We start from the raw sequence: 25,742 nt of genomic DNA on the forward strand, positions 1-25,742 counted from the left end.
AGTGAGTGGCAAAATATTTGATGTTAACTAGGGGGCGCCTATTGGTGTCTTCAGTTAACCAGCAACCTACAATATGTAACTACTAGTTAACTAGTGTGAGACAAAATCTTCACTAGTGTTACTTGAGTTGGGAAAAGTCCTCATTCATAACAAATTGAAGCCTCTTGACCACAAGTTCACAAGTAAGGCTTTAAAAGGTTTAGTTGAGTTAACGCTAAACATTTATAATTAATGAGATAGATAGATAGATAGATAGATAGATAGATAGATAGATAGATAGATAGATAGATAGATAGATAGATAACTATCTTAAATAGATAGCTAATTGCTAACTTGCTTAGATACAATAGTTAGCTAACTAGCATAGATAGATAACTAATTTGATAACTAGCTTGGATACAATAGTTAGCTAACTACCATAAATAGATAGATAGATAGATAGATAGATAGATAGATAGATAGATAGATAGAAAGATAGATAGATAGATAACTATCTTAAATAGATAGCTAATTGCTAACTTGCTTAGATACAATAGTTAGCTAACTAGCATAGATAGATAACTAATTTGCTAACTAGCTTAGATACAATAGTTAGCTAACTACCATATATAGATAGATAGATAGATAGATAGATAGAGAGAGAGAGAAGAGTTATAGTATTTGTCCAGCAGATGGTGGTGTGGCTCTGTTTCTGCTGCTGTTGACAGTGGGGTGGAGTTGCTTTGGTTTATTGGTGGGATGTGAACTTTTTTTAGGGGGAAAACTCCCTCTGACTTACACACTCACACACATTCTCACACACTCTCACACACTGACACTGACACACACACACACACATACTCTGAGCAGCAGGAGCCACAGACGCTGGTCGAGTCTTCAGATCTCCACCGTTGGAGAAGATGATGGTCCTGGTGATAGCAGCAGCTCTGGGTGAGTAGACGTCTTTCCTCTGTGTGTGTGTGTGTGAGAATGTTGAGTGTAGAACTTCGATCCAGCACGAACACATGTAATGAGATCCATATGCAAACCATTAGGACTCCAGTCAGTCTTTTTCCCTGCGTTCTCCCAGAAGTGACATGGACCGAGAGGATTTTCAAAACATGTTTTCAATACTTTTACATGTCCACAGAGAATCCAAATGATTTTTTAAAATCCAAAAACAAGTCTTTAAATAACTGAACAATCCCTGTGTTTCATCATATCTCCACAGCTGTGTGCAGTGCGGTCACTGCTCAGGTGCCAGAGTTTGCAGATGTTTGCACAGAGGGCAGCTGTTACCCGGCCACAGGTGACCTGCTGATCGGCCGAGCTCACAAACTCAGCGTGTCGTCCACCTGCGGCCTCCGGGAGCCCGAGCGTTTCTGCATCGTCGGACACCTGGAGGTAAGAGAGTCAAGATGAGGCCGTGGTAGATGTTTTCCCACTGAGATCCTGGTTATAATGAGGAGTTGTCTTCATCAGGGGTTCTCAAAGACTGGGGGTGGGACCCGCAGATGGGTCACAGGAGAAATTCTTTGGGCCCCCAAAACAAATTTGCAGGATTTTTTTCCCACTTATGTGTTTGTTTTTAAATACTGTGCATTGGAAATAATTCGTTTTCTTCTTAATTTATCAACTGACTGAGAACAGTAAAAAAAGAAGCTGATTCTTACCTGAAAATAGTAACTAAACAGTTGCCAAAATAGTTATTTTAAGATTTAAATCATAAGCAGCTTGAACTTGGATTTAACCTTTTCTGATCTTATGACTTGATGAACTTAATTCATGCAGTTGTTTCCATTTTTGTCAATTTCTTGCAAAATCTAAAAAAAAAAACATTCCTAAGAACTTTAAAATTGAACCTAATTACAACTTGAATTGACTTGAATTTCAATATATAACTTAATAACTTCACTTTGAGTGAACTTAAATCAAGTTACCAATTGAGGTATTTTATTTCTTTAAGCCTTTTAAAGTCAATTTCCTTTAAAAATGTTTTACATTAAATATTTTCACAAGATCTTTAAAATGACAACTGCCTTTAGAAAACGCATTGTCTTTAGTTTAAATTCACTTTATTCCTCCAGTTGAAGTGAGTTTTCTTTTCCACAGAAACAAACGATTTTTGGGTGTTTGCAGCAGAAGAATCTGAGAATTATCATGAAATAATAAACCGGTGATGTTTTGACGTCAGTAACTTATCACTGTGTGTGTCTGGGGGAGCGTTTATTACATGTACAGTATCTTGTTTAAGTGGGAGTGAAGACATTCCCCCCTTCACAATAAAAGCTCTGTGTGGCCTCAACAATACAGGCCCTGTTGTTGATGTGAGCGAGCGAGGCAGAAGAGAGGAGGATTCTCTCTCTCTCTCTCTCAGGATGAGCACAGTCGACAAGAATGAGCTGCAGACATAGACGACAGGAAGTTTCACGCCACTTTTTTCTTTCTTTTTTGTGTGGAGTAGAGCCCTTCCTCCCTCTTCTTCTTCAGACTCCACCCACATTTCAACACAGACATACTGGAGATATTTGGCTCTTATTTAGTCACACACTGACATAATTTAAGTGCGTGAACCACAGCACTGACGGTGCATATACAGATATATATATATATTTATATATATATATATATATATATATATATATGTACATACAGTGTATATATATATATATACATATATATATGTATATATATACATATATCTGTATTTATTTTTTTTCTACATACTTCATCACAAAATCCACGCAGGACTGTAGCAGAAAAGTCGTGTTTGTTTCCTCGACGCTGTCAATCGAAAAACCTGACTCCGCCTTTCACCGCCCACTGACTCCCAGAGAAGCTGAGCTTCAAGTGGTTTTAAGGCGGAGGCCCTTGAAAGTCTTTGAAAAACTATCCTAAATAGAGATGGGTCATTGAAAGTGCTTGAATTTTGTGGCAGAAAGACATGAAGTTGATCGTAAATGTCTCCCTTGTTTGTTACGACGCCACCTACTGTTTCACGCCCTGCGTTGTTATATAAGTACGTAGGTGAGGCCTATGCAACACTGTCCACTGTCTCTCTCTCTCCAACTGTTGACGTGAGATTCTGTGCAGAACAATGAGCGAGTAAAGTTAAGAAAGAGAGAGCAAATGTTTACGTGATGTTTGGGAAATGATAATTCCAAGAGTCTCTGTCTCACCAAAGACAAATTATAAAGACTGACTTTGACCGAGATCACAAAAAGGGAGACAAGCTCTTGCAAGTTGTCCTCCCATCTTAAGCTGTGTCCGCATTCAGTCCTTGAATTTGAGGTCAACCAACGTTTGAGAACCCTGTTGTTTATCATCAGGTGTTAATCTCATTTCATGTCTTTCTTTACTCCGTCAGGAGGACACACAAGCGAAATGTTTCGTCTGCGACTCGAGGGACGCGTACGACGAGGACAACAACCCAGTGAGCCACACCGTCGAGAACTTGGTCACCACCTTCGCCCACAACCGCCTCAAAACCTGGTGGCAATCGGAGAACGGTGAGAAAAACAACAAAACAACAACAACAACGACGACACAAAGAGTGCATTGACTTCCTGTTTGGCTCCTGGTGAGAAACACACAAACCCTCTGTTCTCATGGGAACTGAACTCTGAAGTCTAATGACTAGACAAGAAAATCACAGGGGCGGCTTCAGCCAATCACGGCAGGCCTGAGGGGGCGGGGCTTACAGGTGTGCTGAGGAGAACAGATGTGCATCAACACACACACACACACACAGATGTCTTTAAAGTGTGGAATAATTGAAGCGCTCGATGAGAGACGGACGTGAAGACGCAGGACAGAATGTTTGTGTCAGACACAGGAAGAAGAATAGAAGTCGCGTAATTATACGTCCACATTGTTTCGTTATAAAACCAGGTGTGTGTCGTTAAATCTGTGCGGGACGACAATAAAACGACTGAATTCCTTCCATATGGAGGAAAATATTTGGAGCCGCAGGTAAATAATAAATTAACAGCGACGAAACACTGAGTTACCACTTTATTAGGAATGGCCATGTACAAATTTAATACATTTTACTGTATTTTTTGTTCACTTTTAATCCCATAAATACAATAATTGAGTGCCAGTTAAGTTGGCAAGCTCAATGACGATGATGACATTGTGAAAAATGTGATAAAATATGTTGATATTTGACACCAGGTCATCAATAATTGTATCTTATAACATTTTTCTTAACTTTTTATTTTTTTTATTTTTAACAACTCAAGTTGGAGGAACGCTGTGTTTGTATAACTTCTAATTTTAATTCACTTAAACGACTACATATCAATTTGATTAAAACAAAAATCTCTAAAGAACAGTTTAACTTAAGTTTAAGTGCACTTAAATGACTCAAGTTATCCATTGTAATGATAATTCAGTTGCTACAACTTATATTTCTGTTGATACATTTTAACTTTAGCTTGAATTAACGTAAACAATAAAATATCACGTTATTAATCAAGTTTTTTTAGTTTGAATTCACTAAACTCAAGGTGAATGTAAATGTGTGTTCACATAAAGTTTTCTATAAACTTAAATAAACAAGATTGTGTTCACCTTTAACCCAGGTTTGAATTCACATGAGCACGTAAAAGTTTTAAAAGTGACTTTTTAAGAAGTTTACTTCTTCAGTGCACACATGCAGTGGTTGTAATATTAGTTAATATTATCCCACACGGTGAAAATGTCACATTACTCCATTTCATTTAATGGAAAACAAACTCATCGTCTCCATTAAAGCGTCATTAACTGGACCTCTGACAGAAATTGTGTTCACACACTCATCATCACACTGTGGGAATCTGTCAGAGGTTTGAGTCATCGCGGCGATGTCAGCGCTCAGCAGCGTCCAGCAGCGCAGATGTCTTCCATGCAACAGGAAGCTGCTTTTCTCGGGATTTCCTGCAGCCGTTTGTCCACCAGCTGAGACATCGCTGACGATTTAAATAGATTTCGTTGGAGAAATCTGTAACACAAACCAGCTGATGTGCTTTAAGGCTGTCAGTGTTGTCCTGGAATCTTAGCAATGTCCCTTTTTTTCCTTCACCTGCAGGTGTGGAGAACGTCACCATCCAACTGGACCTGGAGGCCGAGTTCCATTTCACTCATCTGATCATGACCTTTAAGGTGCTCTCACACACACACACACACACACACAGATACACAGAGCTCTGAGCAGCTGCAGAGCAGGAATGTGGGAAGTAGTTCTGGTCTCAGGAGAGCGCTGGGAAACAGGAGGAGGAGGGAGAGTCAGATCACTGTCGTAATGGTCCACAGCTGGATCAGTGTCTCTCACATCGTGTAACGACGTACGTCCCATCCTGTTTTCAGTCAGACGACAGGAAAGACAGACACCGCCACCCCTCATGTCCTGTCTGCACTTATCATTTTAAGGTTTTTTGTAAGCACAGTTGTCTGATTTAAGCCACTTAAATAAGGGGAAATATCAATCCCAGATTAAGCTCACTCCCCCCGCACCAAAGCCCTTAGAGAAACACAGAATTCAGTTTCCTGTTGGGAAACGCTGGCTGAAATAGTGAAGTAAAGCAACAACCATATTCTAAAGATAGTTTTAACTCTTATTTGTACACACTATACAACCCAACTGTCTCTTCACAGACGTTTCGTCCCGCTGCCATGGTGATCGAGCGCTCCATGGACTTTGGGAAGACTTGGCAGGTTTATCGCTACTTCGCGTACGACTGCGAGTCGTCGTTCCCGGGCGTGACCCCGGCCCCGAAGGCAAAAGTGGACGACATCATCTGCGACACACGCTATTCTGACATCGAGCCGTCCACAGAGGGCGAGGTGAGTGTGTGTTTTCTCAACAAACATAGTTATTATCTGTTAAAAAAGACACACAAATGTTAAAATATTTAGTTTTTTTAGGTGATTTTTCGGGTTCTGGACCCGGTCTTTGAGATCGACGACCCGTACAGCCTCAGGATACAGAGTAAGTTTATAAGTTTTATCATAATTGAGCTTAGGTTTACAGATATTTGGCTTCAGGAGTGTAGTATTCTTTTTAATGTAAAAAATTCCTCTTTACTGACATTTAGCCCTACTCTGTAAAAGGCCTCTTGTTCAAATAGTAATTCTTCTTCTTATTATTATTATTATTATTATTATTATTATTATTATTATTAATAATAAAAAACAATTCATATTAATGAGTGTTTGAACTGCGTTATTATTATAATTATTTGATATAAGAACAGTAAATTTTATTATTTCAATAAAAACGGAATATTAATGGCAAATATTGTATATTGTAATATAAACTAGTAATAACATAGTTAGAATCTTTTTTTAAGAATATTTTCACATATATAAACTAGTAATAACATAGTTAGAATCTTTTTTAAGAATATTTTCACATATATATATAAACTAGTAATAACATAGTTAGAATCTTTTTTTAAGAATATTTTCACTTATATACGAAAAGCATTGACATATTTGCTGTTTTTGTCATTATTGATCAATAATTCCACTGTAATAATTACACTTTTTAAGACAATAGTCGATCTCTATGTTTCCTGTGCGACATTTTCTCGAGAAAACATAAAATAAATGATTTGAATGATCTTTTAAAATCTAAAATGAGCAGGTGTGGCGGGTTGATTTGACCTTGATTTGACCCTGGTGTGAAGTCAAAGGTCATCGTGCTTGATCATCAGCACTGGGGCGATTTACAGTAAAGATTGTTTGTGTGTTGTCAAGGCAACAGTGAACTGGAGCAGAGGTCAGACGCAAAATGCATGGAAAGAATTTCACATGTGGAAGCGACAATACACACACACACACACACACACTGAGGCTGTTGTGTTGTATGCGTTTGTGAGGTCCAAAATAAGTGCTTTTTCAGGGTTAAGACCTAGTTTTAGGGTTAAGGTAAGGGGCTAGGGAATGTTTTATGTCTAAGATATAAGTTTGTTTTGTGTGTGTGTGTGTGTGTGTGTGTGTGCAGACATGCTGAAGATCACTAACCTGCGGGTGAAGTTCCTCAAGCTCCACACACTGGGCGACAACCTGCTGGACTCCCGCGACGAGGTGAAGGACAAGTACTACTACGCGCTCTTCGACATGGTCGTCCGCGGAAACTGCTTCTGCTACGGCCACGCGTCCGAGTGCGCGCCCATCGAAGGGGCCCCGACGGGAGCCGAGGGCATGGTAGAAAAAAACATAAGCTTGTCACATTAACAAAACACATATACTGTGAACCGTCTGGAGATCAATTTAAAAATAAATCCACCGTTTTCACGGTAAATAAACATATTTATGTTTGCGTACAGGTGCACGGCCGCTGCGTGTGCAACCACAACACCGAGGGACTGAACTGCGAACGCTGCCAGGACTTTTACAACGATTTACCGTGGAGACCGGCAGAGGGACGCAGCTCTCACGCCTGCAAGAGTGAGAAGACAACTGTCATGTTTCACTATCACTCACTATCATTCACTTTCTGGAAACGTAGTAAATGAATGGGAATAGGAATGGGGGAACACAAGCTAGTTTTAGCGAGTTAGCTTAACTTAGCCTAGCACTAAAGAGCTTAAAGAGCGGGAACTAGTTTCTCTGTCTCTGCCCAAAACTCATTTATTGATTTACATTCACAAAATACAAACTTTATTTGTACTAAATATATTGATTAAAAACAATAAAGTCATCTGTACCAACACAGTTTTGCTCACATGAATGAAACCAGCCAAACAAAAGACATGCTAACTGTACACATACATACATATGAATTACCATAAAACATCATCATTAGATCACTTGAATTGGTCTAATTGAACTAATTTAGCCGATTCATTTCACAACTTCACCGTTATGGTCATTTTTATCCAGCAATAACACAACTTAGCTTAGATTAGAAAAAAGAGCGGGAACTAGCTGCTCTGTCTCTGATTAAGGAACAAAAAGTATTTTTTATTTAAATTCTAATTTTTAGATTCATACAACGTAAGAAATGTTGTGTCCAATTTTGTTGTTGAATAAGTAAACACCTTCTTTCTTTCTGTCTTGTCCAGAGTGCGAGTGTAACCATCACTCCGCCACGTGCCACTTCGACATGGCCGTGTACAAGACGACGGGCAACGTGAGCGGCGGCGTGTGCGACGACTGCCGGCACAACACAGTGGGCCGACAGTGCGAGCAGTGTGCGCCGTTCTTCTACCAGCACCCCGAAAGAGACCTGAGGGACCCCAACGTGTGTGAACGTAGGTCAACTCCGCATCACCTCTGACCTCTGACTGACCCCAGACGTCTCTATGATCTCACTCATTACACGAACACTCTCTGTCCTCCTCCAGTGTCTGTATCTGTGTGTGTGTGTGAGTGAGTGACCATCTGGAGCTGCACTCAATGACTGTGCTCGTGTCTTTGAAGTAAAGAGCAGACAGTAGACGTAAGATTATAGTGACTGACTAAATGCTGGGTTTAAGTGGAAATAGTACTTTAAAATAACAAACCACCTCTTCTTTTTTTACCTATGTACGACACTGCTGTTCACTCTGACTCAAAAATGACTCTGAATATGTGCATTTCGATTAGACAATGTCTCAACAACGTCTCATGTGTATATAATAATAATAATACTACCTAATGTTTCCCCATGTTTTTGATGGACCGCTGTTATAAAATAATCTTTAAAATAAGGTGTAAAATACCTGAAGTTTTACTTACGAGTTGCCAGTGTGTTTGAACAATTTAGGATGGCGGCTCTGAGCGTCAATAAATTAATAGTTGTAGTTTTTACAGTATAGTAGTGAGAAATTTGACTAGATAAGCTTGCTAGTTACCACAACTAGTGACACTAAAAATAACCACAGAGAAAATGGACTAGATTTAGGTTGCTAGTTACCACAACTAGTGACACTAAAAATAACCACAAAGAAAATGGACTAGATTAGCTTGCTAGTTAGCACACCTAGCTATAAGTTTTAATTCCAAGTTGTGAACTTTGTTCTTCACTTCTGTCTTTTTTTGAGTATGAAATAATATGATGGACTAGACTAGCTTGTTTGTTAGCGCACCTAGCTATAACGCTAGCAGTAACCTCAGAGTGAATGGACAAGATTAGCTTGTTTGTTAGCACTAGATTTTAGAACCTCCAGTAGCTAAGATTCAAGAAATAACAAGGTCACTGCTTCGGTCTCCGTCCTCCTTCGTATGACCTTCAGGGAAATTCTTTGCGCTGAGTTTCCACTTAATCTTACTAATGTCACATTTTTCATGTGTCCACAGCGTGTAACTGTGACCCGACCGGGTCCCTGCAGGGTGGACTGTGTGACTCGAGAACCGACGTGGCACTGGGTCTGATCTCAGGTCAGTGTCGCTGTAAAGCCCACGTGGAGGGCGAACGCTGTGACCACTGCAGACGAGGACACTACGGGCTGGGGGAGGGACCTGACGGCTGCCTGTGTGAGTCACACTTTAGTTATTTACAACTCTGAATTGTTGTGTTTGTGAAATATGTTGAGTTACATTTAGATTTCGTTGAGTTTAACTCAAGAGTTATTCACTTTTACTGATACAGTAACTCCTATTGATGGGTTATTGATAGAGGCCCTTAAATGATGAAAGTGCTGGTGAACTTTAAATAAAAACCTTTCCTGAACACACTCAGTGTCTGTGTACACACTGACACGCGGCTTCTTCTTCTTCTTCTTCTGTGTGTTTGTTTTGGCAGCTTGTACGTGTAACCCGCTGGGAACTCTGCCGGGAGGAAACTCCTGCGACTCAAACTCAGGAAGGTGCTTCTGCAAACGCCTCGTGGACGGACACAACTGCGACGAGTGTCTGGTAAACGAAATCTAAACACTCGACTGTCAGCGCGACTCTGGATTCCGTCCCCTCTGTGTTTGTGTTTCTGTGTGTTTGAGACATGTTTTTTTTTGTCCTCTTGTCTCACAGCCACAGCACTGGGGACTGTCCAATGTCATGGACGGCTGCAGACCATGTGACTGTGACCAGGGCGGGGCTGTAAACAACAAGTAAGTTTAGCAATTAAGCATATTTAATATCGTCGTTATTAATCTTGACTGTGAACAGCGCTTGGCTGCGGTGAGCACAATGACATCTGTCCTCCGTTAGTCACGTTTATGAGTATGTAAAAAAGCTGCTTTTAAATATAATTTATGAGCTTAAACTCACATTTGCCGCTCACTCAGATTCTCAGCAGCTTGGTAATAACTGCTGATCTGCAGAAACAGAAGAATATACACATGGCAAAGACAGATTTGAAGGGATATTTGCAGCCTGAGACACAGAAGCTGGCATCACAGCACACAGGGAGGTGTCAATCCACCGCTGCCTCCGTCACTATGGTCAAATGTGTTCTTTTTGTCTCTTCAGTGTTTGAAGGCAGCCGCTCCTGTGTCGCTGCAAGCTAAAAACACTGATTTTCTCAATGGACTTCAGTTTGGGGGAGTTGGCAGTTTCCAAACTTAATTTTCCCCTAAAAAAACAACAAAAAATACTCTTAAGATATCATAGACTTAACCCGGTATAGAATGTATGAGGTTAACCTTTTATTAAGTGGCTAAAATCTGATTTTCCTTGTGTTTTTCCTTGAAACATAAACAAAAGTAAAGTGTCAGAAGGAAGTTTGGTAGAAAACATGTTACCAGGGTCATGTAAGTGACCTCTGTGTCTCTCCCTGTGTCCACAGCTGTGACCCTCTCTCGGGACAGTGCGTGTGCAGGGACCACATGTTCGGACGACGCTGCGATCAGGTCGAGTCCGGCTTCTACTTCATCGCGCTCGATCACTACACGTACGAGGCCGAGGACGCCGAGCACGGACCCGTGAGCTGCTCACTGAGGCATTGTTTTCTCTCAAGATACTGATGGACGTACACTTATAATACGTGTTTGTGTCAGGGTGTGACGGTGGTGCAGAGGGCTTTTCCACTGGATCGCAGTCCAACCTGGACCGGTATGGGTTTCGTGAACGTGCCAGAAGGAGCCTTCTTAGAGTTCTTTATCAACAACATCCCAGACTCCATGGACTATGACATCCTGATCCGCTATGAACCACAGGTGACACACACTCACATCATGAATATGATTAATGGATTCAACCCTTTAATCACAACGTTTTAAATGTGTGTGTGTGTGTGTGTGTGTGTGTGTGTGTTGGCAGCTGCCAGAGCAGTGGGAGGAGGTGAACATCAGAGTCCTGCGTCCCGTCTACGTCCCTCCCAACTACTCCGGCCACTGCAGCAACTCCATCCAGAGCGGAGACGAGCAGTTCATCTCACTCTCACCAGGATCCAGGTAACACGTCGGTCCACGTGACCACGTCTGTGCGTCACACACACACGTGGTCACGTGATCACACACACACACGTGTGCTGTGTGTTTCAGGCATGTGCTGCTGCCGCGGTCGGTGTGTTTTGAGAAGGGACTGAACTACACGGTGCGTCTCAGTCTGCCCACGTACTCGTCATACAGCGACGTCCAGAGCCCGTACACACTCATCGACTCTGTACGTACACACACACACACACACACGTCAGTTTCATTTACTACCCTCTTAAGTCATTATACCAATATACTGCTATAAAAACTTTACAGATTAATATTTTTGCATAATTCTGCATAAATCTCTGAAACAACTTCAGTCCTGCTCATAAATAACAAACATTCAATCAATCATTTTGTCGATTTTAACCCTTTAAATGCCAGTTTGATTACTTGTTGTCACTGCTGTTATTTATGAAAAGAAACTGTGTGTTAAAAAAATGTGTTTATATGTCAAAGATTAGCCAAAATATTGACTTTTGATGCATTAGTTTTTGTGTAGTGTTTGTGTAGCATCAGATTTAAATTTTACTATCCTCTTAAGTCTTAAAGGACAAAAATGTCTAATGCTTTTTTTGATCAAAACTATCAAAACTATTAAATATTGAATAATTAACAGGATTTAAACCCTTTAAATGTCAGTTTGATTAATTGATGCTAATGTTTTTTTATGAAAAAACACAAAAATGTTGTTATTTTCCATATAACAAATAAATTAAATAATAATACATATCTTGGATATGTCAAAAATTAGCCAAAATATTTACTTAGATACATAATTTACTACCCTCTTAAGTCATTTAAGGACACAAATGTCCCATTAACTCACATTAAACACACAAGGAAGAGAATCCAGCTCTTCACTTGTGATTTTTCTTACACTTTCCACTCTCCCTCCCCCCCTCTGTCCATAGTTGGTGCTGATTCCATACGTCAGGGAGATGGACATGTTTGGGATCGACGGTGACGCAGCGTGGGAAACGTTCCAGCGCTACCGATGTCTGGAGAACAGCCAGAGCGTCGTCAAGAGCCCCATGACGGACATCTGTAACGACTACATCTTCAGCGTCTCCGCACTGCTGCACGACGGAGCCATAGGTTTGTACAATGGCAGACGAGGTTGACCTTAACGTCGGTGGTTCCCAAACACTGGGTTGGGATCCACAGAAGGGTCGCAGGAGACTTGTTTTGGGTCCCCAACCTTTAAGTTGAGATTTATATGTATTTATTTTTAAAAAAACCTGGTTCCTATACCAATTATTGCCCCTTTTTTCCTACCTCACCTTATTTCCCAGCATGCCAGTGTGACCCTCAAGGTTCACTCAGCACTGTGTGCGAGGCAAGTGGAGGTCAGTGTAATTGTCGGCCCAACGTTGCTGGCAGGAACTGTGACCACTGTTCCCCGGCGACGTACCACTTCGGCCCCGCCGGCTGCAGGCGTAAGTGTTGGACGTCGACGCAGATATTCATGCTCATTTAAAAACAAAAATATGATTTTAAATCTTCTGCCTCCCCTTCAGCTTGCGAGTGTGACCGTCAGGGATCGGTCAGCACCCTCTGCCACGAGGTGACCGGCCAGTGTGAGTGTGTCCGCGGAGCCATGGGTCGCCAGTGTTCCCACTGCCTGCCGGGTTTCTGGGGCTTCCCTCACTGCCGACCCTGCCACTGTAACGGTCACAGCGAGTACTGCCACCCTCAGACCGGAGAGTGCCAGGGCTGCAGGGACTTCACCACCGGTCAGCACTGCCAGAGGTACAACTCGCCGAGACCTAACCAGACCCTGCCTCTGTTTAAAAAGAGGTTTCACGTATCGGCTGATGGTTCTGTACACAATTAGGAGTCCTATGGTTCAAAATCAGCGGGTCTCGTTTCTAGAACTAGACAGGTGGTGGTGGTGTTAGAGTTGTATAGGTGAGGTTTAGTTTGGTACAGTACAGTATGTATAACAGCTAATAACCAGCCCCAACTCTTCTGATCTTTGGCACCCTTCCCTTGGGTAAGTGGTACTGTCCAGCTGATTGGGTGACAGAAATACTGCCCTGTCCTTTTTTGACCACATCTGAGACACTTTCTATTTCTCTTCCTCTTTCAGGTGTTTGGATGGTTACCACGGAGACCCAGAGCTGGGTTCAGGCAGCCACTGTCGCCCCTGTATGTGCCCCGACGGGCCGGGCAGCGGACGGCAGTTTGCCGACAGCTGTTACCTTCTGTTGCACACGAGCCAGCTGGTGTGCGTGTGCAGCCCCGGCTACAAAGGTAACGTAAATACAGATTTGTTTTTGTTTTAATGTCACGATCTCTTCACCTCACGCTCGCATACATGTCAGGTTTTAAACCCAAACACTTCAGCTTCCCTGTAATTAGCCTCCCGACCTCCGTCTATAGAGATCGTGTGTCTTTGCAGCGTTCTCACACCTGGAGCTGATTCATCTGTTCCCTCTTCCAGGTGTCAGGTGTGACGAGTGCACCCCGGGTTATTTCGGGAACCCCCGGGTGCCCGGTGGGCGCTGCATGCCCTGCCAGTGCCACAACAACATCGACATGCAAGACCCGGGGTCCTGCGACGCCCAGACGGGCACCTGTCTCAAATGCCTGTACCACACTGATGGCTATGGGTGCCAGCACTGCAAACTGGGTTACTATGGCAACGCTGCTACGCAGAGCTGCAGGAGTGAGTGCAGCTGTGAATGTCACATATCGAACACACGATGTATATGATTTAATATATGAGTGCTACCATTTCTAGCCAATGTAAGTCTATAATAGCTCACGTCCACTTTTTATCGCAGTTAGACACCGTTTTCTGAGAGGAAATTTAAGTTTGTGTTACTGCACCAAACTCCATAGAGAAAATAAGCCAAAAAACGCAGATTATGAATATTAGCGCTTTACAAACTTCAGTTTCCAGCCAGAAAAGGCTGTACAACAGAGAGATACAACCTTTAAAATATAGTAGATTTATTAGTTGAACCTGTTGCTAAGGGAATATCTCACAAAGCCACAACTTCCACAAAACTACACTCTCCCTTCATGATGTTTGAACCCTGACTGACATCTTCACTCGTCTGTGCAGAGTGCATGTGTTACTCAGAGGGAACCGTACCTCGGGCCTGTTCCTCGCCGGACGAGTGTCAGTGCGATCAGCACACCGGTCAGTGTCCCTGTCAGCCCAACGTGGTCGGTCAGAACTGCGACCGCTGCGCTGCAGACACGTGGAACATCAGCAGCGCGGCGGGCTGCGAGCGCTGCGACTGCGACCCCGTCCACTCCCTCAGCTCCTCCTGTAACGAGGTGAGATGATTTTTTGCAAGATTTTGAATTTGAGAAAACTGAAATAAATTGTAAAAACAGACTAAAACTTTCCAGTCGTAAAAGAGAAGATGGACCAAGGCATAAACACAGTATGGGATGAGAGAGAGACGTTTTCTTTAGAAGACATGTATTCAACAGATGTGATATTCTGTACAACCCACATACCATGACAAACATCACTATTTCTTTTTCACAGTTCCGTATCACTCCACACATAAGTAGCTCTAACTAGCATTTCTTATATCTTAGCAACATAATACGACTAATTTACTTCATTTTAAGATTTACAGGTACATGTCTCTTTTGCGGCAGCATATTTAAACTGTCTTGCATCAAGTGTTGATCAAATCACATTCACGCGTTTAAGCTAACACCTACAAGGCTCAAACATAGCTCTTGGATAAGGTCGTTCTCCGCGTTGCTAATGTTTTTTGTTTTGATATCAGACATAGTGTAATTAACAATGGTGGCCATCACTTTAGCAACATTAGCAACACTTGCTAAATAGACATATATATCCACCCCCAGCATCAAGTATAAGGCTCAGTCAAGCTAATTTGTCAGAGAATTAGCGGCTAATGTTTTGTAGCTAGACAACAGATATCCAATCCAAATATTCAGTTTTCTGTTCACTTTCTATCGTTTAAACTATGATGAACGATATGTGATATTACAATGGAGTTGCAGTTGAGAGACAACATTCATACATTTATTTTGTTCCCCCCACAATTAGCAAGTTTTTTGTCTAACTTCAATTAGCATCTAGTGGATGCATTTCTCTGAATGCTAGTTAAAAAAAAAAACCACACGCGTAGAAATGTAAAACAAGGAGATTTACGACTAGCAAGTTTTTGGCTAACTTTTGTTAGCAGCTAGGGGATGTCTTTCTACCGATGCTACATAAAAAACAACAACATAGAAATGTAAAACCTGACTTGTGACTAGCAAATTTTCAGCTAACTTTGATTAGAAGCTCTCTGCATATTAATGCAATTTCAAGTAGAAAAGCTGGTTGTCGATGCATTTTTGTGAGTGGTTTTCTCTCCGAACCTTTGCTAGCTCAAAAAAAAACCCAGTAGAAATGTAAAATAGGAAGATTTATGGCCTTTCTTGTGTTAGCGTCACACTAGCTGCCTCAATCTTGTCTGTGTGATTGTGATGTGTGAATCCCAGTGAATCCCAGCGCTGCAACATTAAACTCTCTCAATGAACGACTGCTGCTGCTGCTGCTGCCAAAGGTTTTCTCCGTGAGATCAGTGAGTCACTGTGACCAAACCCGTCCAATCACAGGCCGCCGTGTTTATGTATTTCTCTGTGATATATGGACTCCAGCTGCTGCAAACATAAAGAACACAATAGTGTCCGAAGTCTTTCTCGCCAAAAAAAACTAAACATTTGGTTTTCCTGTGTTTACTGGACGTTTTCCAGCAGAGGAAGGAAGTTTCGGAGAATACACCGTGGAATAACTGGAAAAACACATTTCACAGAGAGAATCCAGTCGCATCAAACTACAAAAGCTTCATTGTGTCAGCGAGTGAACGAAAAGCCGGAAAATATCAGCCGTTTTTACACCAAAGTGACTAAAGGTGATTTCTGTCTCTAGGTCACAGGACAGTGCACGTGCAAACCTGGCTTTGGTGGCAGGACGTGTCGCGAGTGCAGAGAACTGTTCTGGGGGAATCCTGAGGTCAAATGTCACGGTAGGTTCGTCCTCATCTGTTATTTTAAATGTTGCCTGTGTGACGTCATCTAAACCGGGAGAAACCATTCTGGTAAAATTCAAGACGAATCGTCCGGTTAGACTCAGAGCAGCTTATGATTCAGTTCAGTTTCCAAACTCCCGTCAGTGCTGTCGCTAATTAAAGATTAGAAGTCTCCTTGACAACTCTTGGAGTTTAAAAATTAAATTTTCTGGAATTTTAGATCTTTTGAGCTGTCCTGGGATTTGCTGATTTGCTGATTTTCTGACAGTTTAAGAAGCTGTAAAAATATCACCTTTGTTTTTGGCTCGAAATCAACAGCAAAACAGGAGCTAAAACAGGAACCGGTTTCCTGGGGAGTAATGAGGGAATTAGGAACAGGTGTGAGTGAGTGGGCGGAGTCAGTCAGGTGTCTGCCGGGGTTTCATCAGGTCAGGAATGAATGAATGAATGAATGAATTTGCAGCTGAAGATTCAGATGTTTCCCTCAGTGTGTGAAACATCTGTGTCAGAACAACATAAATAAAAAAATCCCGTCTGGTTTCCGTCTGCGTGCGTTTAAGTCAATAAATCCTAACAGCGGGGAAACGCGAGGCCTCCACCGCTCACTGCACACGGACATGAACTCACGCAGACTTAAGTCCCACACTCACTGTTTCACCTCAACGTCCAAAGGGAAGACGCTTCCACAAACACCGACTTTACTCGACTACTGTATATTCTACCGTCTCATTTCTCCACAGAACATGACCCATAGGGTCGTTTTTTACGGGATAAATCATTCTGGTAGAGACTTATATACACAAACAGAGACATAACAGACATTCTTTAAGAGCAGGAACAGACACCAGGGTGTCAAAAATAAAAAATCATTAAATTAACATTTAAAATTACCCTAGAAAAAGAACAAAAATGGACAAACACTGACAAAAAACACAACAAAACTAAAATAAATCAATTTTTTTATCATAATGTTTAACAATAAATATGTATAATATAGATATGTATAATATACTCATGTACACATCCATATGTGAAATATAGATACATAAATGAAAAGAAAAATAGATCAAATGTAAAATGAATACATAAAAAAATAACAATTTTCCAAATCTTAGTCCTAAATTTCATTAGGACCAGGTTTTGGTCTCTATGAGGACTACTGGTCCTGACAAGGTCAGTGTTTATGCCAGAAAGAATGTCCTAAAGAGGCAACAAGTACAACTGCAGCAGAGTCCAGCTCACAGTAGCTGACTCACATGCAGAGAAACAGATAGAGAGTAGGAGGGAGAAAAGGGTGAGGAGAATGAGAGAGGGAGGGAGGGAGGGAGAGTCTGGGAATGACCTCTCGTTCCGTTCACCCATGAGAACCAGATGTTCTCCAGATCTCCCAGGCCTCCCATTTTCGGTCAACACCCAGAGGACCCAGGAATCCTGCATCATTCCCCACTGTATTCCCTGAAGCTGTTAAACCAGCTGGAACTTTTCTCAACTCGGCACAGATGATCCGCGGATTCATGTGGAATCCGAGCGCCGTGGACACCTCGCAGAGAAATGTGTGGAACTAATACAGAGATATGTGTGAGAGTGTTGCTGAGGAAAGACATTTCCAATGCTTTATCTTGCTGTGAGACGGACTTTCCCACAGGAAACTAAATTATCTTTAAGCCTTCACTCCCCCCCACACCAAACTCCATAGAGAAAATCAGCGATTTAAGCTCATGGGGACACAGGAGCTGCTGCTCTGCTGTTGCTTTGTTTGATATGTTTATTTCACTTAAGTTAATCCAAATAAAAAATGTAAAACAATGAAATCACAAAATAACACGACTAAACTTACTGATGGAGGCAGGAAGTAAAGCAACAACTCCTGTGTGCCGTGGTGTAAAGTCGCTGATTTTCTCTATGGGGTTTGGTGTGAGAGAGTGAAAGATTTTCAAAGTGACACAAACTTTAATTTACAGTTGAAAAAGGGCTTTTTGAAAGCGCTGTAATAGCACAGAAGTGGTTCCCATGGCAGCACTGTGTGATTGATGAGGTCATCAGTGTTCCCGGCGTGTGGCACGTCTCAGCGTCCAGCCCATAATCACGGCGCGTATGTTCCCGACCAACTCTGTGCTTCCAAAGACGAGTGTAATATTTCACCGCGGCACAAAAACACACACTTCAAACTTCAAACCTTCACCTTCTCCTCCATGAATCACACAAACAAACAAAAAAAAAAAGCGCAGCAGCTCTGATTTCTGCATTCCATCAGTGTGACTCACAACAATCCTCCGAGGGCAGATCCTGGGATGGTTGTGATGGTTGAGGTCGGGGTGGGGGGTCAGTTTGACCTTCACTGTCTTTTTAATCGCAGTCATACAAATAATACTACTTATAATATCTTTATTTTTATTTATTTTAATCATACCTGCTAAAAAGGCTTATATAGGCACAACAATAGCTGTAATCTTAGATGAGTTGTATAATATAACTTATATAAATGTATTTTTAATGAAATATACAACACATTTTCACATACATATTCTGTGGTTATATTTATTAATCTGTTGTGCTTGATGTTGTTTATGTTGTGACGACCTTGAACCTCGAGTCCAGAACGATAAAAATGTAGTTTCAAGTTTTCATTTAAAGGAAGAGGACGGGCAGAAGTCAAGTTTTCGCTCAGATTATTGGATTTTTCTGGAATTATTGATCAATAACTCCCAGAAATATGTTGCTTACTGCACCTTTAAGTAAAAAAAACCCCAAAACTCTTAAACGACAATGTTTACAACTATCTAGAGGCATTTTACAAAGAAAAACATTGAAAATTGTTTAAAATAACTCACAATGTAGTTGAGAAAAGCCTTTCCCTGGATTCGTCCTGATGTCTCTTTGTCCTCGTCTATCCGCCCCCCAGCGTGCGACTGCGATCCCCGCGGCATCTCCAGCGAACAGTGCCACCGAGTGACCGGCCACTGCACCTGCAGGGAGGGCGTGTCCGGCCCGCGCTGCGACGCGTGCGCCCGCGGCTACAGCGGCGAGTTCCCCGGCTGCGAGCCGTGCCACCGGTGCTTCGCCAACTGGGACGTGGTGGTCACCGAGCTGACCAACCAGACTCTGCGCTTGGAGGCCAAAGTCTCGGAGCTCCAGACCAGCGGCGTGACCGCGCCGTACAAGGAGTTGATCGGCAGCCTGAAGAAAAACACGGAGGCCGTGAGGGAGATCGTGGGGAGTAATCCTGCCGCGGTGAAGCTGGAAGAGATCCAGGAGCGGATGAACCAGATCATGTACGTTTAAAAACAAACAAAAACACACAACTGTAAACCCACAATCCAATTAGTTTGGCACGCTTATTACATTATTAAGTTTACAAAAATAATGGATTTGTACCATCCCACTTTTTGGCAGCCTTTGATTGGTGGACCTAAAATAGTGGTCTGACACTTTCAACTGTGAACAACAGAAACTTCACCTTTTTGGTACTTTTATCGCGTTTCCACCAAGTGGTTAAGTTTGGTACTGTGCTTTGTCTTAAGTTCTTAAGGTCACAAAAATAACTAATCTGTACCATCCCACTTTTTGGCAACCTTCCAAGAGACTAGATAACACAGTGATCCGACAGTGGTCACTTTTTTTGGTACTTTTATCCCATACCAAGTTTGGTATGGGATCCCAGTTTTTGGCAAAGTTACGAAAGCCTAGCTAACACAGTGATCCGACAGTGGTCACTTTTTTGGTACTTTTATCCCCATTATTATCAAGTGGTAAAATTTGGTACAGTTTTGCAATTATTGCGTTTTCATTGTCAAAACTTAAGGTTACAGAAATAACCGATCAGTACCATCCCACTTTTTGGCAACCCTCCGATAGCTAACACAGTGGTCCAACTGCTAAAAGGTGGCGGTAGACACACTGCAATCCTCGTAAGAATGACGTCACCGATATCTGTAAGTGTAATTCCAGATAATCAAACTTGGCGATTAAATATTAAAACGGTTCACGATACATGCAGCTATCGCCATCTAGCTATCGCCAAGCCAGATCAGGGTTTACTGCAGCTGAAGGTGAAACCTTTTTCTCCTCAGTGGTCTGATGTCCTACCTCAACGGGAAGCTGAACACGACCGAGGAGAACCTGGACCTGTTCCACGACGAAGCCAACTCCACCGACGTGAACCTGGACGCGCTCTCGGACGAGGTCCAGCAGCTGGAGCTCGGGGTCCGGGAGCTGAGACAGCAGGTGTCCGACGCCAAGAACGCCAACCTCCAGGGTGAGACGTCAAAAACTGACGGACACTTTCGCCAGTAAAGTAAACCTGCTGTCAGTGACACTTTCCCAGTTTCCAGCATCCCAACAGGGAGGAGGTCCCTCTCTGTCTGGTTAGGCCACGCCCCCTTTCCCAAACGTGTTAATGAGGAAGTTAGCTATAACATATCAAGAATGCCAGTGTTTTTTTTTAAGTAAGCAGAAATCCCTGATAAGAATGTACAGGTTGAAATCTTTTTGGTTTAATTTGTTATAACTTTTTGCTTGTTTATTTAAAAGTGGAAAATGTCTTTCAATTCTTTTAGCTTTGTGGTATTTGAGCTTATGAATACATGAATCAGTACAATTCTGTGTGTGTGTGTGTGTGTTTTCAGGTGCCATGGACACCATCTCAGATGCACACACTCTGTCTCTGACGGCGGAGCTCCGCGCTAACACGTCCACCAGCAGCCCCGGTAACACAGTGGAGCAGTCCGCCGCGGTACGGAAAGCCACGGAGGACAAACTGAGCGGCAGTCAGAAGGAGTTTGACCGTAAACACCAGAGGAACACGCAGAAGGTGAAGAAACTGTCCGAGGACCTGGACGCGTTCGACCTGTCGCCGCTCAGTGAGAAGGTGAGAAACTCTGGACTCCAACCGTCCGTTGTCTGCTCCTGGAGGCAAACCTTCAAGCTTTGTTTCGTGTCTCTCTGCAGACGTGTGGAGGTGCAGGTGATGGCGACAACTGCTCCACCTGCGGCGGGCTGGGTTGCGTCAAAGAGGGCGGAGCTCCTCAGTGCGGAGGAGAAGACTGCAAAGGCCTCGTCACAACCTCCCACACCGCTCTGAAATCAGCCAAAGATCTGGACAAGGAGATCGTAGAAGCGATGCACGAGGTGGACAAGCTCTCCAGGATGGTGAGGAGGGGAACACGTTGTCGCGTTGTGTTGTTTTGTTTTTCACGTTGAAAAACCTCAGGACCTCTGCGACCGATCCCGTTGCAGGTGTGGGACGCCAACGTCCGCGCCAACGAGGCCAAGGCGAACGCGATGGAGGTGCTGGTCAAGTCCAACAAGAGCAAAGAGCGAGTGGAGCAGAGCAACGAGCAGTTGCGCAACCTCATCAAAGAGATACGAGAACTTCTCACCAGTGAGCACTTTCAGATTACTCCACCATTCACCTTTAGATTTAGAGCTTTGAGCGATTTGTTTACTGCGATATCTCCATATCCAGTCGACCTGCAGTATTACAACATCTTCAGCTTTCTAATAAACTTTCTCCTCATTCTACTCCAGGAGAACAGTTACACGTCACAATAAAAGCATTGAAAATAAACAATATAGGAAAGTTAGTTAGCGGTGGATACTGTTTTTTTATGGCAGTGATCCATCGCTGCCGTCTCTCAGGACCTTCAGAGATCCAGTAAAATGTCTCGTTCACTTGTTCCTGAATACAACATCGATCCACCGTCTTAATTTTAGATGAAAACACCCAGTGAAGAGACCTTTACCGCCGGAACACCACGGCTTCCTGCCAAAATGGCGTCACTTTGGTTCCGACTCATCCAGAGCTCTATTGGTGTGTAAATGACGCACCTTAAAGTGATAGTTGCCCAAAGAGGAAGTCCACCTTTCTTTAGATGTGGGGCTGTATAATGTACTTAGACATTGTCGGTGTCTTACCAACGTTCAATCGCGATCTGTTGCTTGGTTCCGAGTAGGGACAGCAGAAAAAACCCTTTACAAAAGCCCTTAACAAAAGGCTCACTTAAGAAACGTCGACTTTGCTGTATTGTTTTTCCAGTTTATGTCACTGTTAGACAGACACTTTGTAAACTGCTCACTCCCCCACACCAAACCCCATAGAGAAAACCAGCGATTTTCCACCACAACAACACACAGGAGTTGTTGATCCACTGCTGCCTCTAACTCTGAGCTCCAGCGTGTTATTTGGTGACTTCAGCATATGAAATCCTTTTGTTTGGATTCACCTCGTTGACACAGACTTCACCAAATTAGGCAGCGAGTAGTCGGGCAGCTCCTGTTTCCCTGCAAAGTAAAACAGCTGATTGTCTCCGTGGAGTTTGGTGTGGGGAGTACATGGTTTACAGAACATCAAGTTCCCGTCCAACAGTGAGATAAAGCAGTGGACATAGTGTTAGGCTCTGTTTTATCTGCTGTCCCTGCTGGACACTCACGCCTACATGTCTTCAAAGAGACTTCAGAGACCTGAACTACTCCCTGTAAGTTTCTGTGAGCTGTAGAAACGATTTGTAATTTTTTGTCTGACGGTGACCCAGATGAGAAGGCCGATGTCTCGGTGATCGAGATGGTGGCCAACGAGGTCATGGCCCTGGAGATGCCGACGTCCACGGGGAAGCTGCAGAACCTGACCAAGGAGATCAAGGAGAAGGTGGGGACGCTGACCAGCGTGGAGGAGATCCTGAGTCAGAGCTCCAACGACATTGAGGTGGCGGAGGCGCTGCTGAAGCAGGCCATGGCTGCCAGGTGAGGACAATTCAATGAGATTCTGCCTCATTAGGACCAGGTTTTAGTCTCCATGAGGACTACAGGTCCTGACAAGGTCAGTGTTTATGACAGAAAAGGTCCAAACCAAGTCTTAACCCTCAAACTAAATGTCCTCACTTCGTGTGGTTGGCAAGTTCTTTGGTCCTCACAAAGAGATTAGATTGAAACCTTTGTCAAGCGAGTTCACACAATGATAATTTAGTCTCTGTGTTTCCTCACTGTTACAGTGTTTAGATCTCGTGTCGCCCGGTGACAAAGTCATTGTTTCTGTTCACAAAGAACAAACTGCAGTTACATACAGCAGCTTTAACACGTTGACTCCGCCTCCGCCAGTGAACAGGCCACCGACATGAAGGAGACGGCAGAGGTCGTGAAGGCGGCGCTGGACGAGACCGAGCGCGCTCAGACCATCGCCATGGACGCCATCCAGCTGGCCCAGAACAACACCAAAGGAACACTGGACCTCCTGATCTCTGTGAGTGCGACCTCTGACCTTAACCTCAGCACCATGTATACGTTTGTTTTGAAAAAAAAAAACACTTTCCCTCGTTCTACTCCAGAGAATGCTTACATTTCACAATAAAAGCATGTCAATAAACAACATTTACATATTATAATAATAATATTAATTTAGTTTCCTGCCGTTACCTTATTTACGTGACGTCAGCGACCGGAGCTCAATTCCAGGTGCGCGATGGAGCGGTCCACTTTGCCACAAAGTAGGGGACACTGGGTTGACACCGTGTGTGTGTGTGTGTGTGTGTTCCAGGTGGAGTCGGAGACGGCGCTGTCGGAGCTGAAGCTCGGAAACACCACAGGTCGCCTGGTTCAGCTGGAGAGGGAAGTCGGACTCCTGCGACAGAACCACCTGGAGGTGAACGGACTGGCAGAGACGGCCGAGTGGACCACGAACCAGGCCCGACTGGACGCAGAGGAGGCTCAGAAGGTCACTCACTCACTCATTCATTCACCGTTTGAATCAGGGTGAAGAGAACCACTTTGATCAGAAAGAGGATGCTCACACACTCATGCCACTGTAACACCAACATGTGTGTGTGTAGGAGTTTGACGGGGAGGTGAAGGATAAATACGAGGAGGTGGAGGACCTGGTGGAGGATAAAGGAGAGGCGGTGCTGCAGGCGAGGAGGAGAGCAGATCAGCTGCATCTGGAGGCCAAAGAGCTGCTAACTCAGAGCAGCGGAAAACTACACAGACTCACAGGTAAACACATAACTTATTATTATTATTATTGTTATTATATATAGTGTTCTGTTTTTAAATTCATACATTTCTATATTGCTTCATCAGATAGACAGGAAGACTTAGTTTCTTTTGTACACCACTCCCACACCAAACCCCATAGAGAAAATCAGCAATTTAAGCTTACAGGGACACAGGAGCTGCAGCTCTTCTGCTGCCCCCTGTGGTCAGTCTGTGTCACTACGGTGATTCCGAAAGAAGGATTCCAAGTCCAAGTCACAGCATGACTCACGTGTACTTACAGTCTGAGGCTGCAGTGGATCAACAACTCCTGTGTCCCTGTGAGCTTAAATCGCTGATTTTCTCCATGGGGTTTGGTGTGGGAGAAACAGAACGTCATTTCAAAAACAGGACAACTATTGTACAGTTACCGCTTTTCCTCTTCTCCGTGTCTGTGTCTTGTAGAGTTGGAGAGCGTCTACGAGCATAACCAGCGCATCCTGGAGGCCAAAGCTGCGGAGCTGGCCGAGCTGGAGCAAACTGTCCGCCGAATGCTGGACGAGATCAGTCACAAAGTGACTCTGTACAGCACCTGTCTGTGATCATGTGACGCCAAGGAACGCTAACGGGACCAAACGCACGCTTTAAAAGACTGTGTGTGAGAAACAGCAGCTTAAAGAGACAGTTCAGGTTTTTTTTTAAAAAGATGGGGATACAATAGGATGAGCTCCATGTGCTGAGAAACTAGTTTTGTCTCATTTTGTCAGCCGCTCATTCTTCAAACACCAAAGTCCATAGAGAAAATAAGCGATTTTACATCACAGCACAGAGGAGATCCACTGGGATCCATCAGTAAGTTCAAATATATTATTTTATAAAGTTCGGTGTTTGAATTCCTTTATTTTGATTCACTTAAGTAAAATAAAAGAGAATGAGGCAGCAGTAGAGCAGCAATTCCAGTGAATTGTGAGCTAAAATCACTGATTTTCTGAATGGACTTTGGTGCATGGAGTTAGTACGGTTCACTAATTTAACTTTTAAGTTAGTATTGACTTTTCATGTCATAGAACTTCACCTCATAAAACCTGAACTATCCCTTTAACAGTTCATTATAAAGGATGTTTTAAATCCGTTAAAAAACCATTAAAGTATTAAAAATAAAAAAGTTCCAAAGAAAAACCACTGAAAGCCAAAGTGACCTCAGTGCGAGAGATTATTTAGCCACTTAAGCTACGACAATCTGTGTATTTAAACCTTTCAACGTGTGTCGTAACATTTCTTATGGAAAAACAATAAAGTTTTATATAAATGTAACAAACTCAAAGACATGAAACTGAATTATGAACAAATAATAAATGAATTTTTGAATTGGAAAATGAGGATTGTTTTCTCTTTTGTTCTCTTTAAAACTGTTTTATTGAGCTAAACTTTTATTTTATAACAAAATTATTAGCAGTATTTT

At 42.9% G+C, this 25,742-nt stretch overlaps 1 protein-coding gene across 1 annotated transcript; it reads left to right on the forward strand.

Annotated features, from left to right (window-relative positions):
- Positions 1–768: 768 nt before the first annotated feature.
- On the forward strand, positions 769–25,656 carry lamb1b (laminin, beta 1b). Its single transcript, XM_058624803.1, has 33 exons — positions 769–930; positions 1,211–1,383; positions 3,347–3,488; positions 5,051–5,124; positions 5,617–5,805; positions 5,887–5,950; positions 6,968–7,170; positions 7,293–7,413; positions 8,031–8,219; positions 9,247–9,423; positions 9,692–9,804; positions 9,916–9,995; positions 10,673–10,808; positions 10,884–11,042; positions 11,146–11,279; positions 11,370–11,490; positions 12,221–12,404; positions 12,602–12,745; positions 12,827–13,058; positions 13,399–13,562; positions 13,753–13,977; positions 14,380–14,597; positions 16,222–16,318; positions 19,224–19,593; positions 20,392–20,576; positions 20,947–21,188; positions 21,269–21,469; positions 21,557–21,701; positions 22,852–23,059; positions 23,414–23,555; positions 23,850–24,026; positions 24,142–24,301; positions 24,746–25,656. Exons 1-33 carry the CDS (start codon positions 900–902, stop codon positions 24,880–24,882), a joined length of 5,337 nt encoding a protein of 1,778 aa, XP_058480786.1. The 5' UTR covers positions 769–899; the 3' UTR covers positions 24,883–25,656.
- Positions 25,657–25,742: the final 86 nt, after the last annotated feature.

This window comes from Solea solea, chromosome 3 (assembly GCF_958295425.1).
Source record: "Solea solea chromosome 3, fSolSol10.1, whole genome shotgun sequence".
NCBI classification, from domain to species: Eukaryota; Metazoa; Chordata; class Actinopteri; order Pleuronectiformes; family Soleidae; genus Solea; species Solea solea.

What these genes read in the sequence shown, in the direction of transcription:
- lamb1b (XM_058624803.1), top strand. Translation starts at nt 900, where the DNA reads ATGATGGTCCTGGTGATAGCAGCAGCTCTGG. An exon ending in ATCTGATCATGACCTTTAAG is followed by an intron (nt 5,125 to 5,616) that starts GTGCTCTCACAC and finishes GTCTCTTCACAG; the next exon opens with ACGTTTCGTCCCGCTGCCAT. An exon ending in TCAGCTCCTCCTGTAACGAG is followed by an intron (nt 14,598 to 16,221) that starts GTGAGATGATTT and finishes TTCTGTCTCTAG; the next exon opens with GTCACAGGACAGTGCACGTG.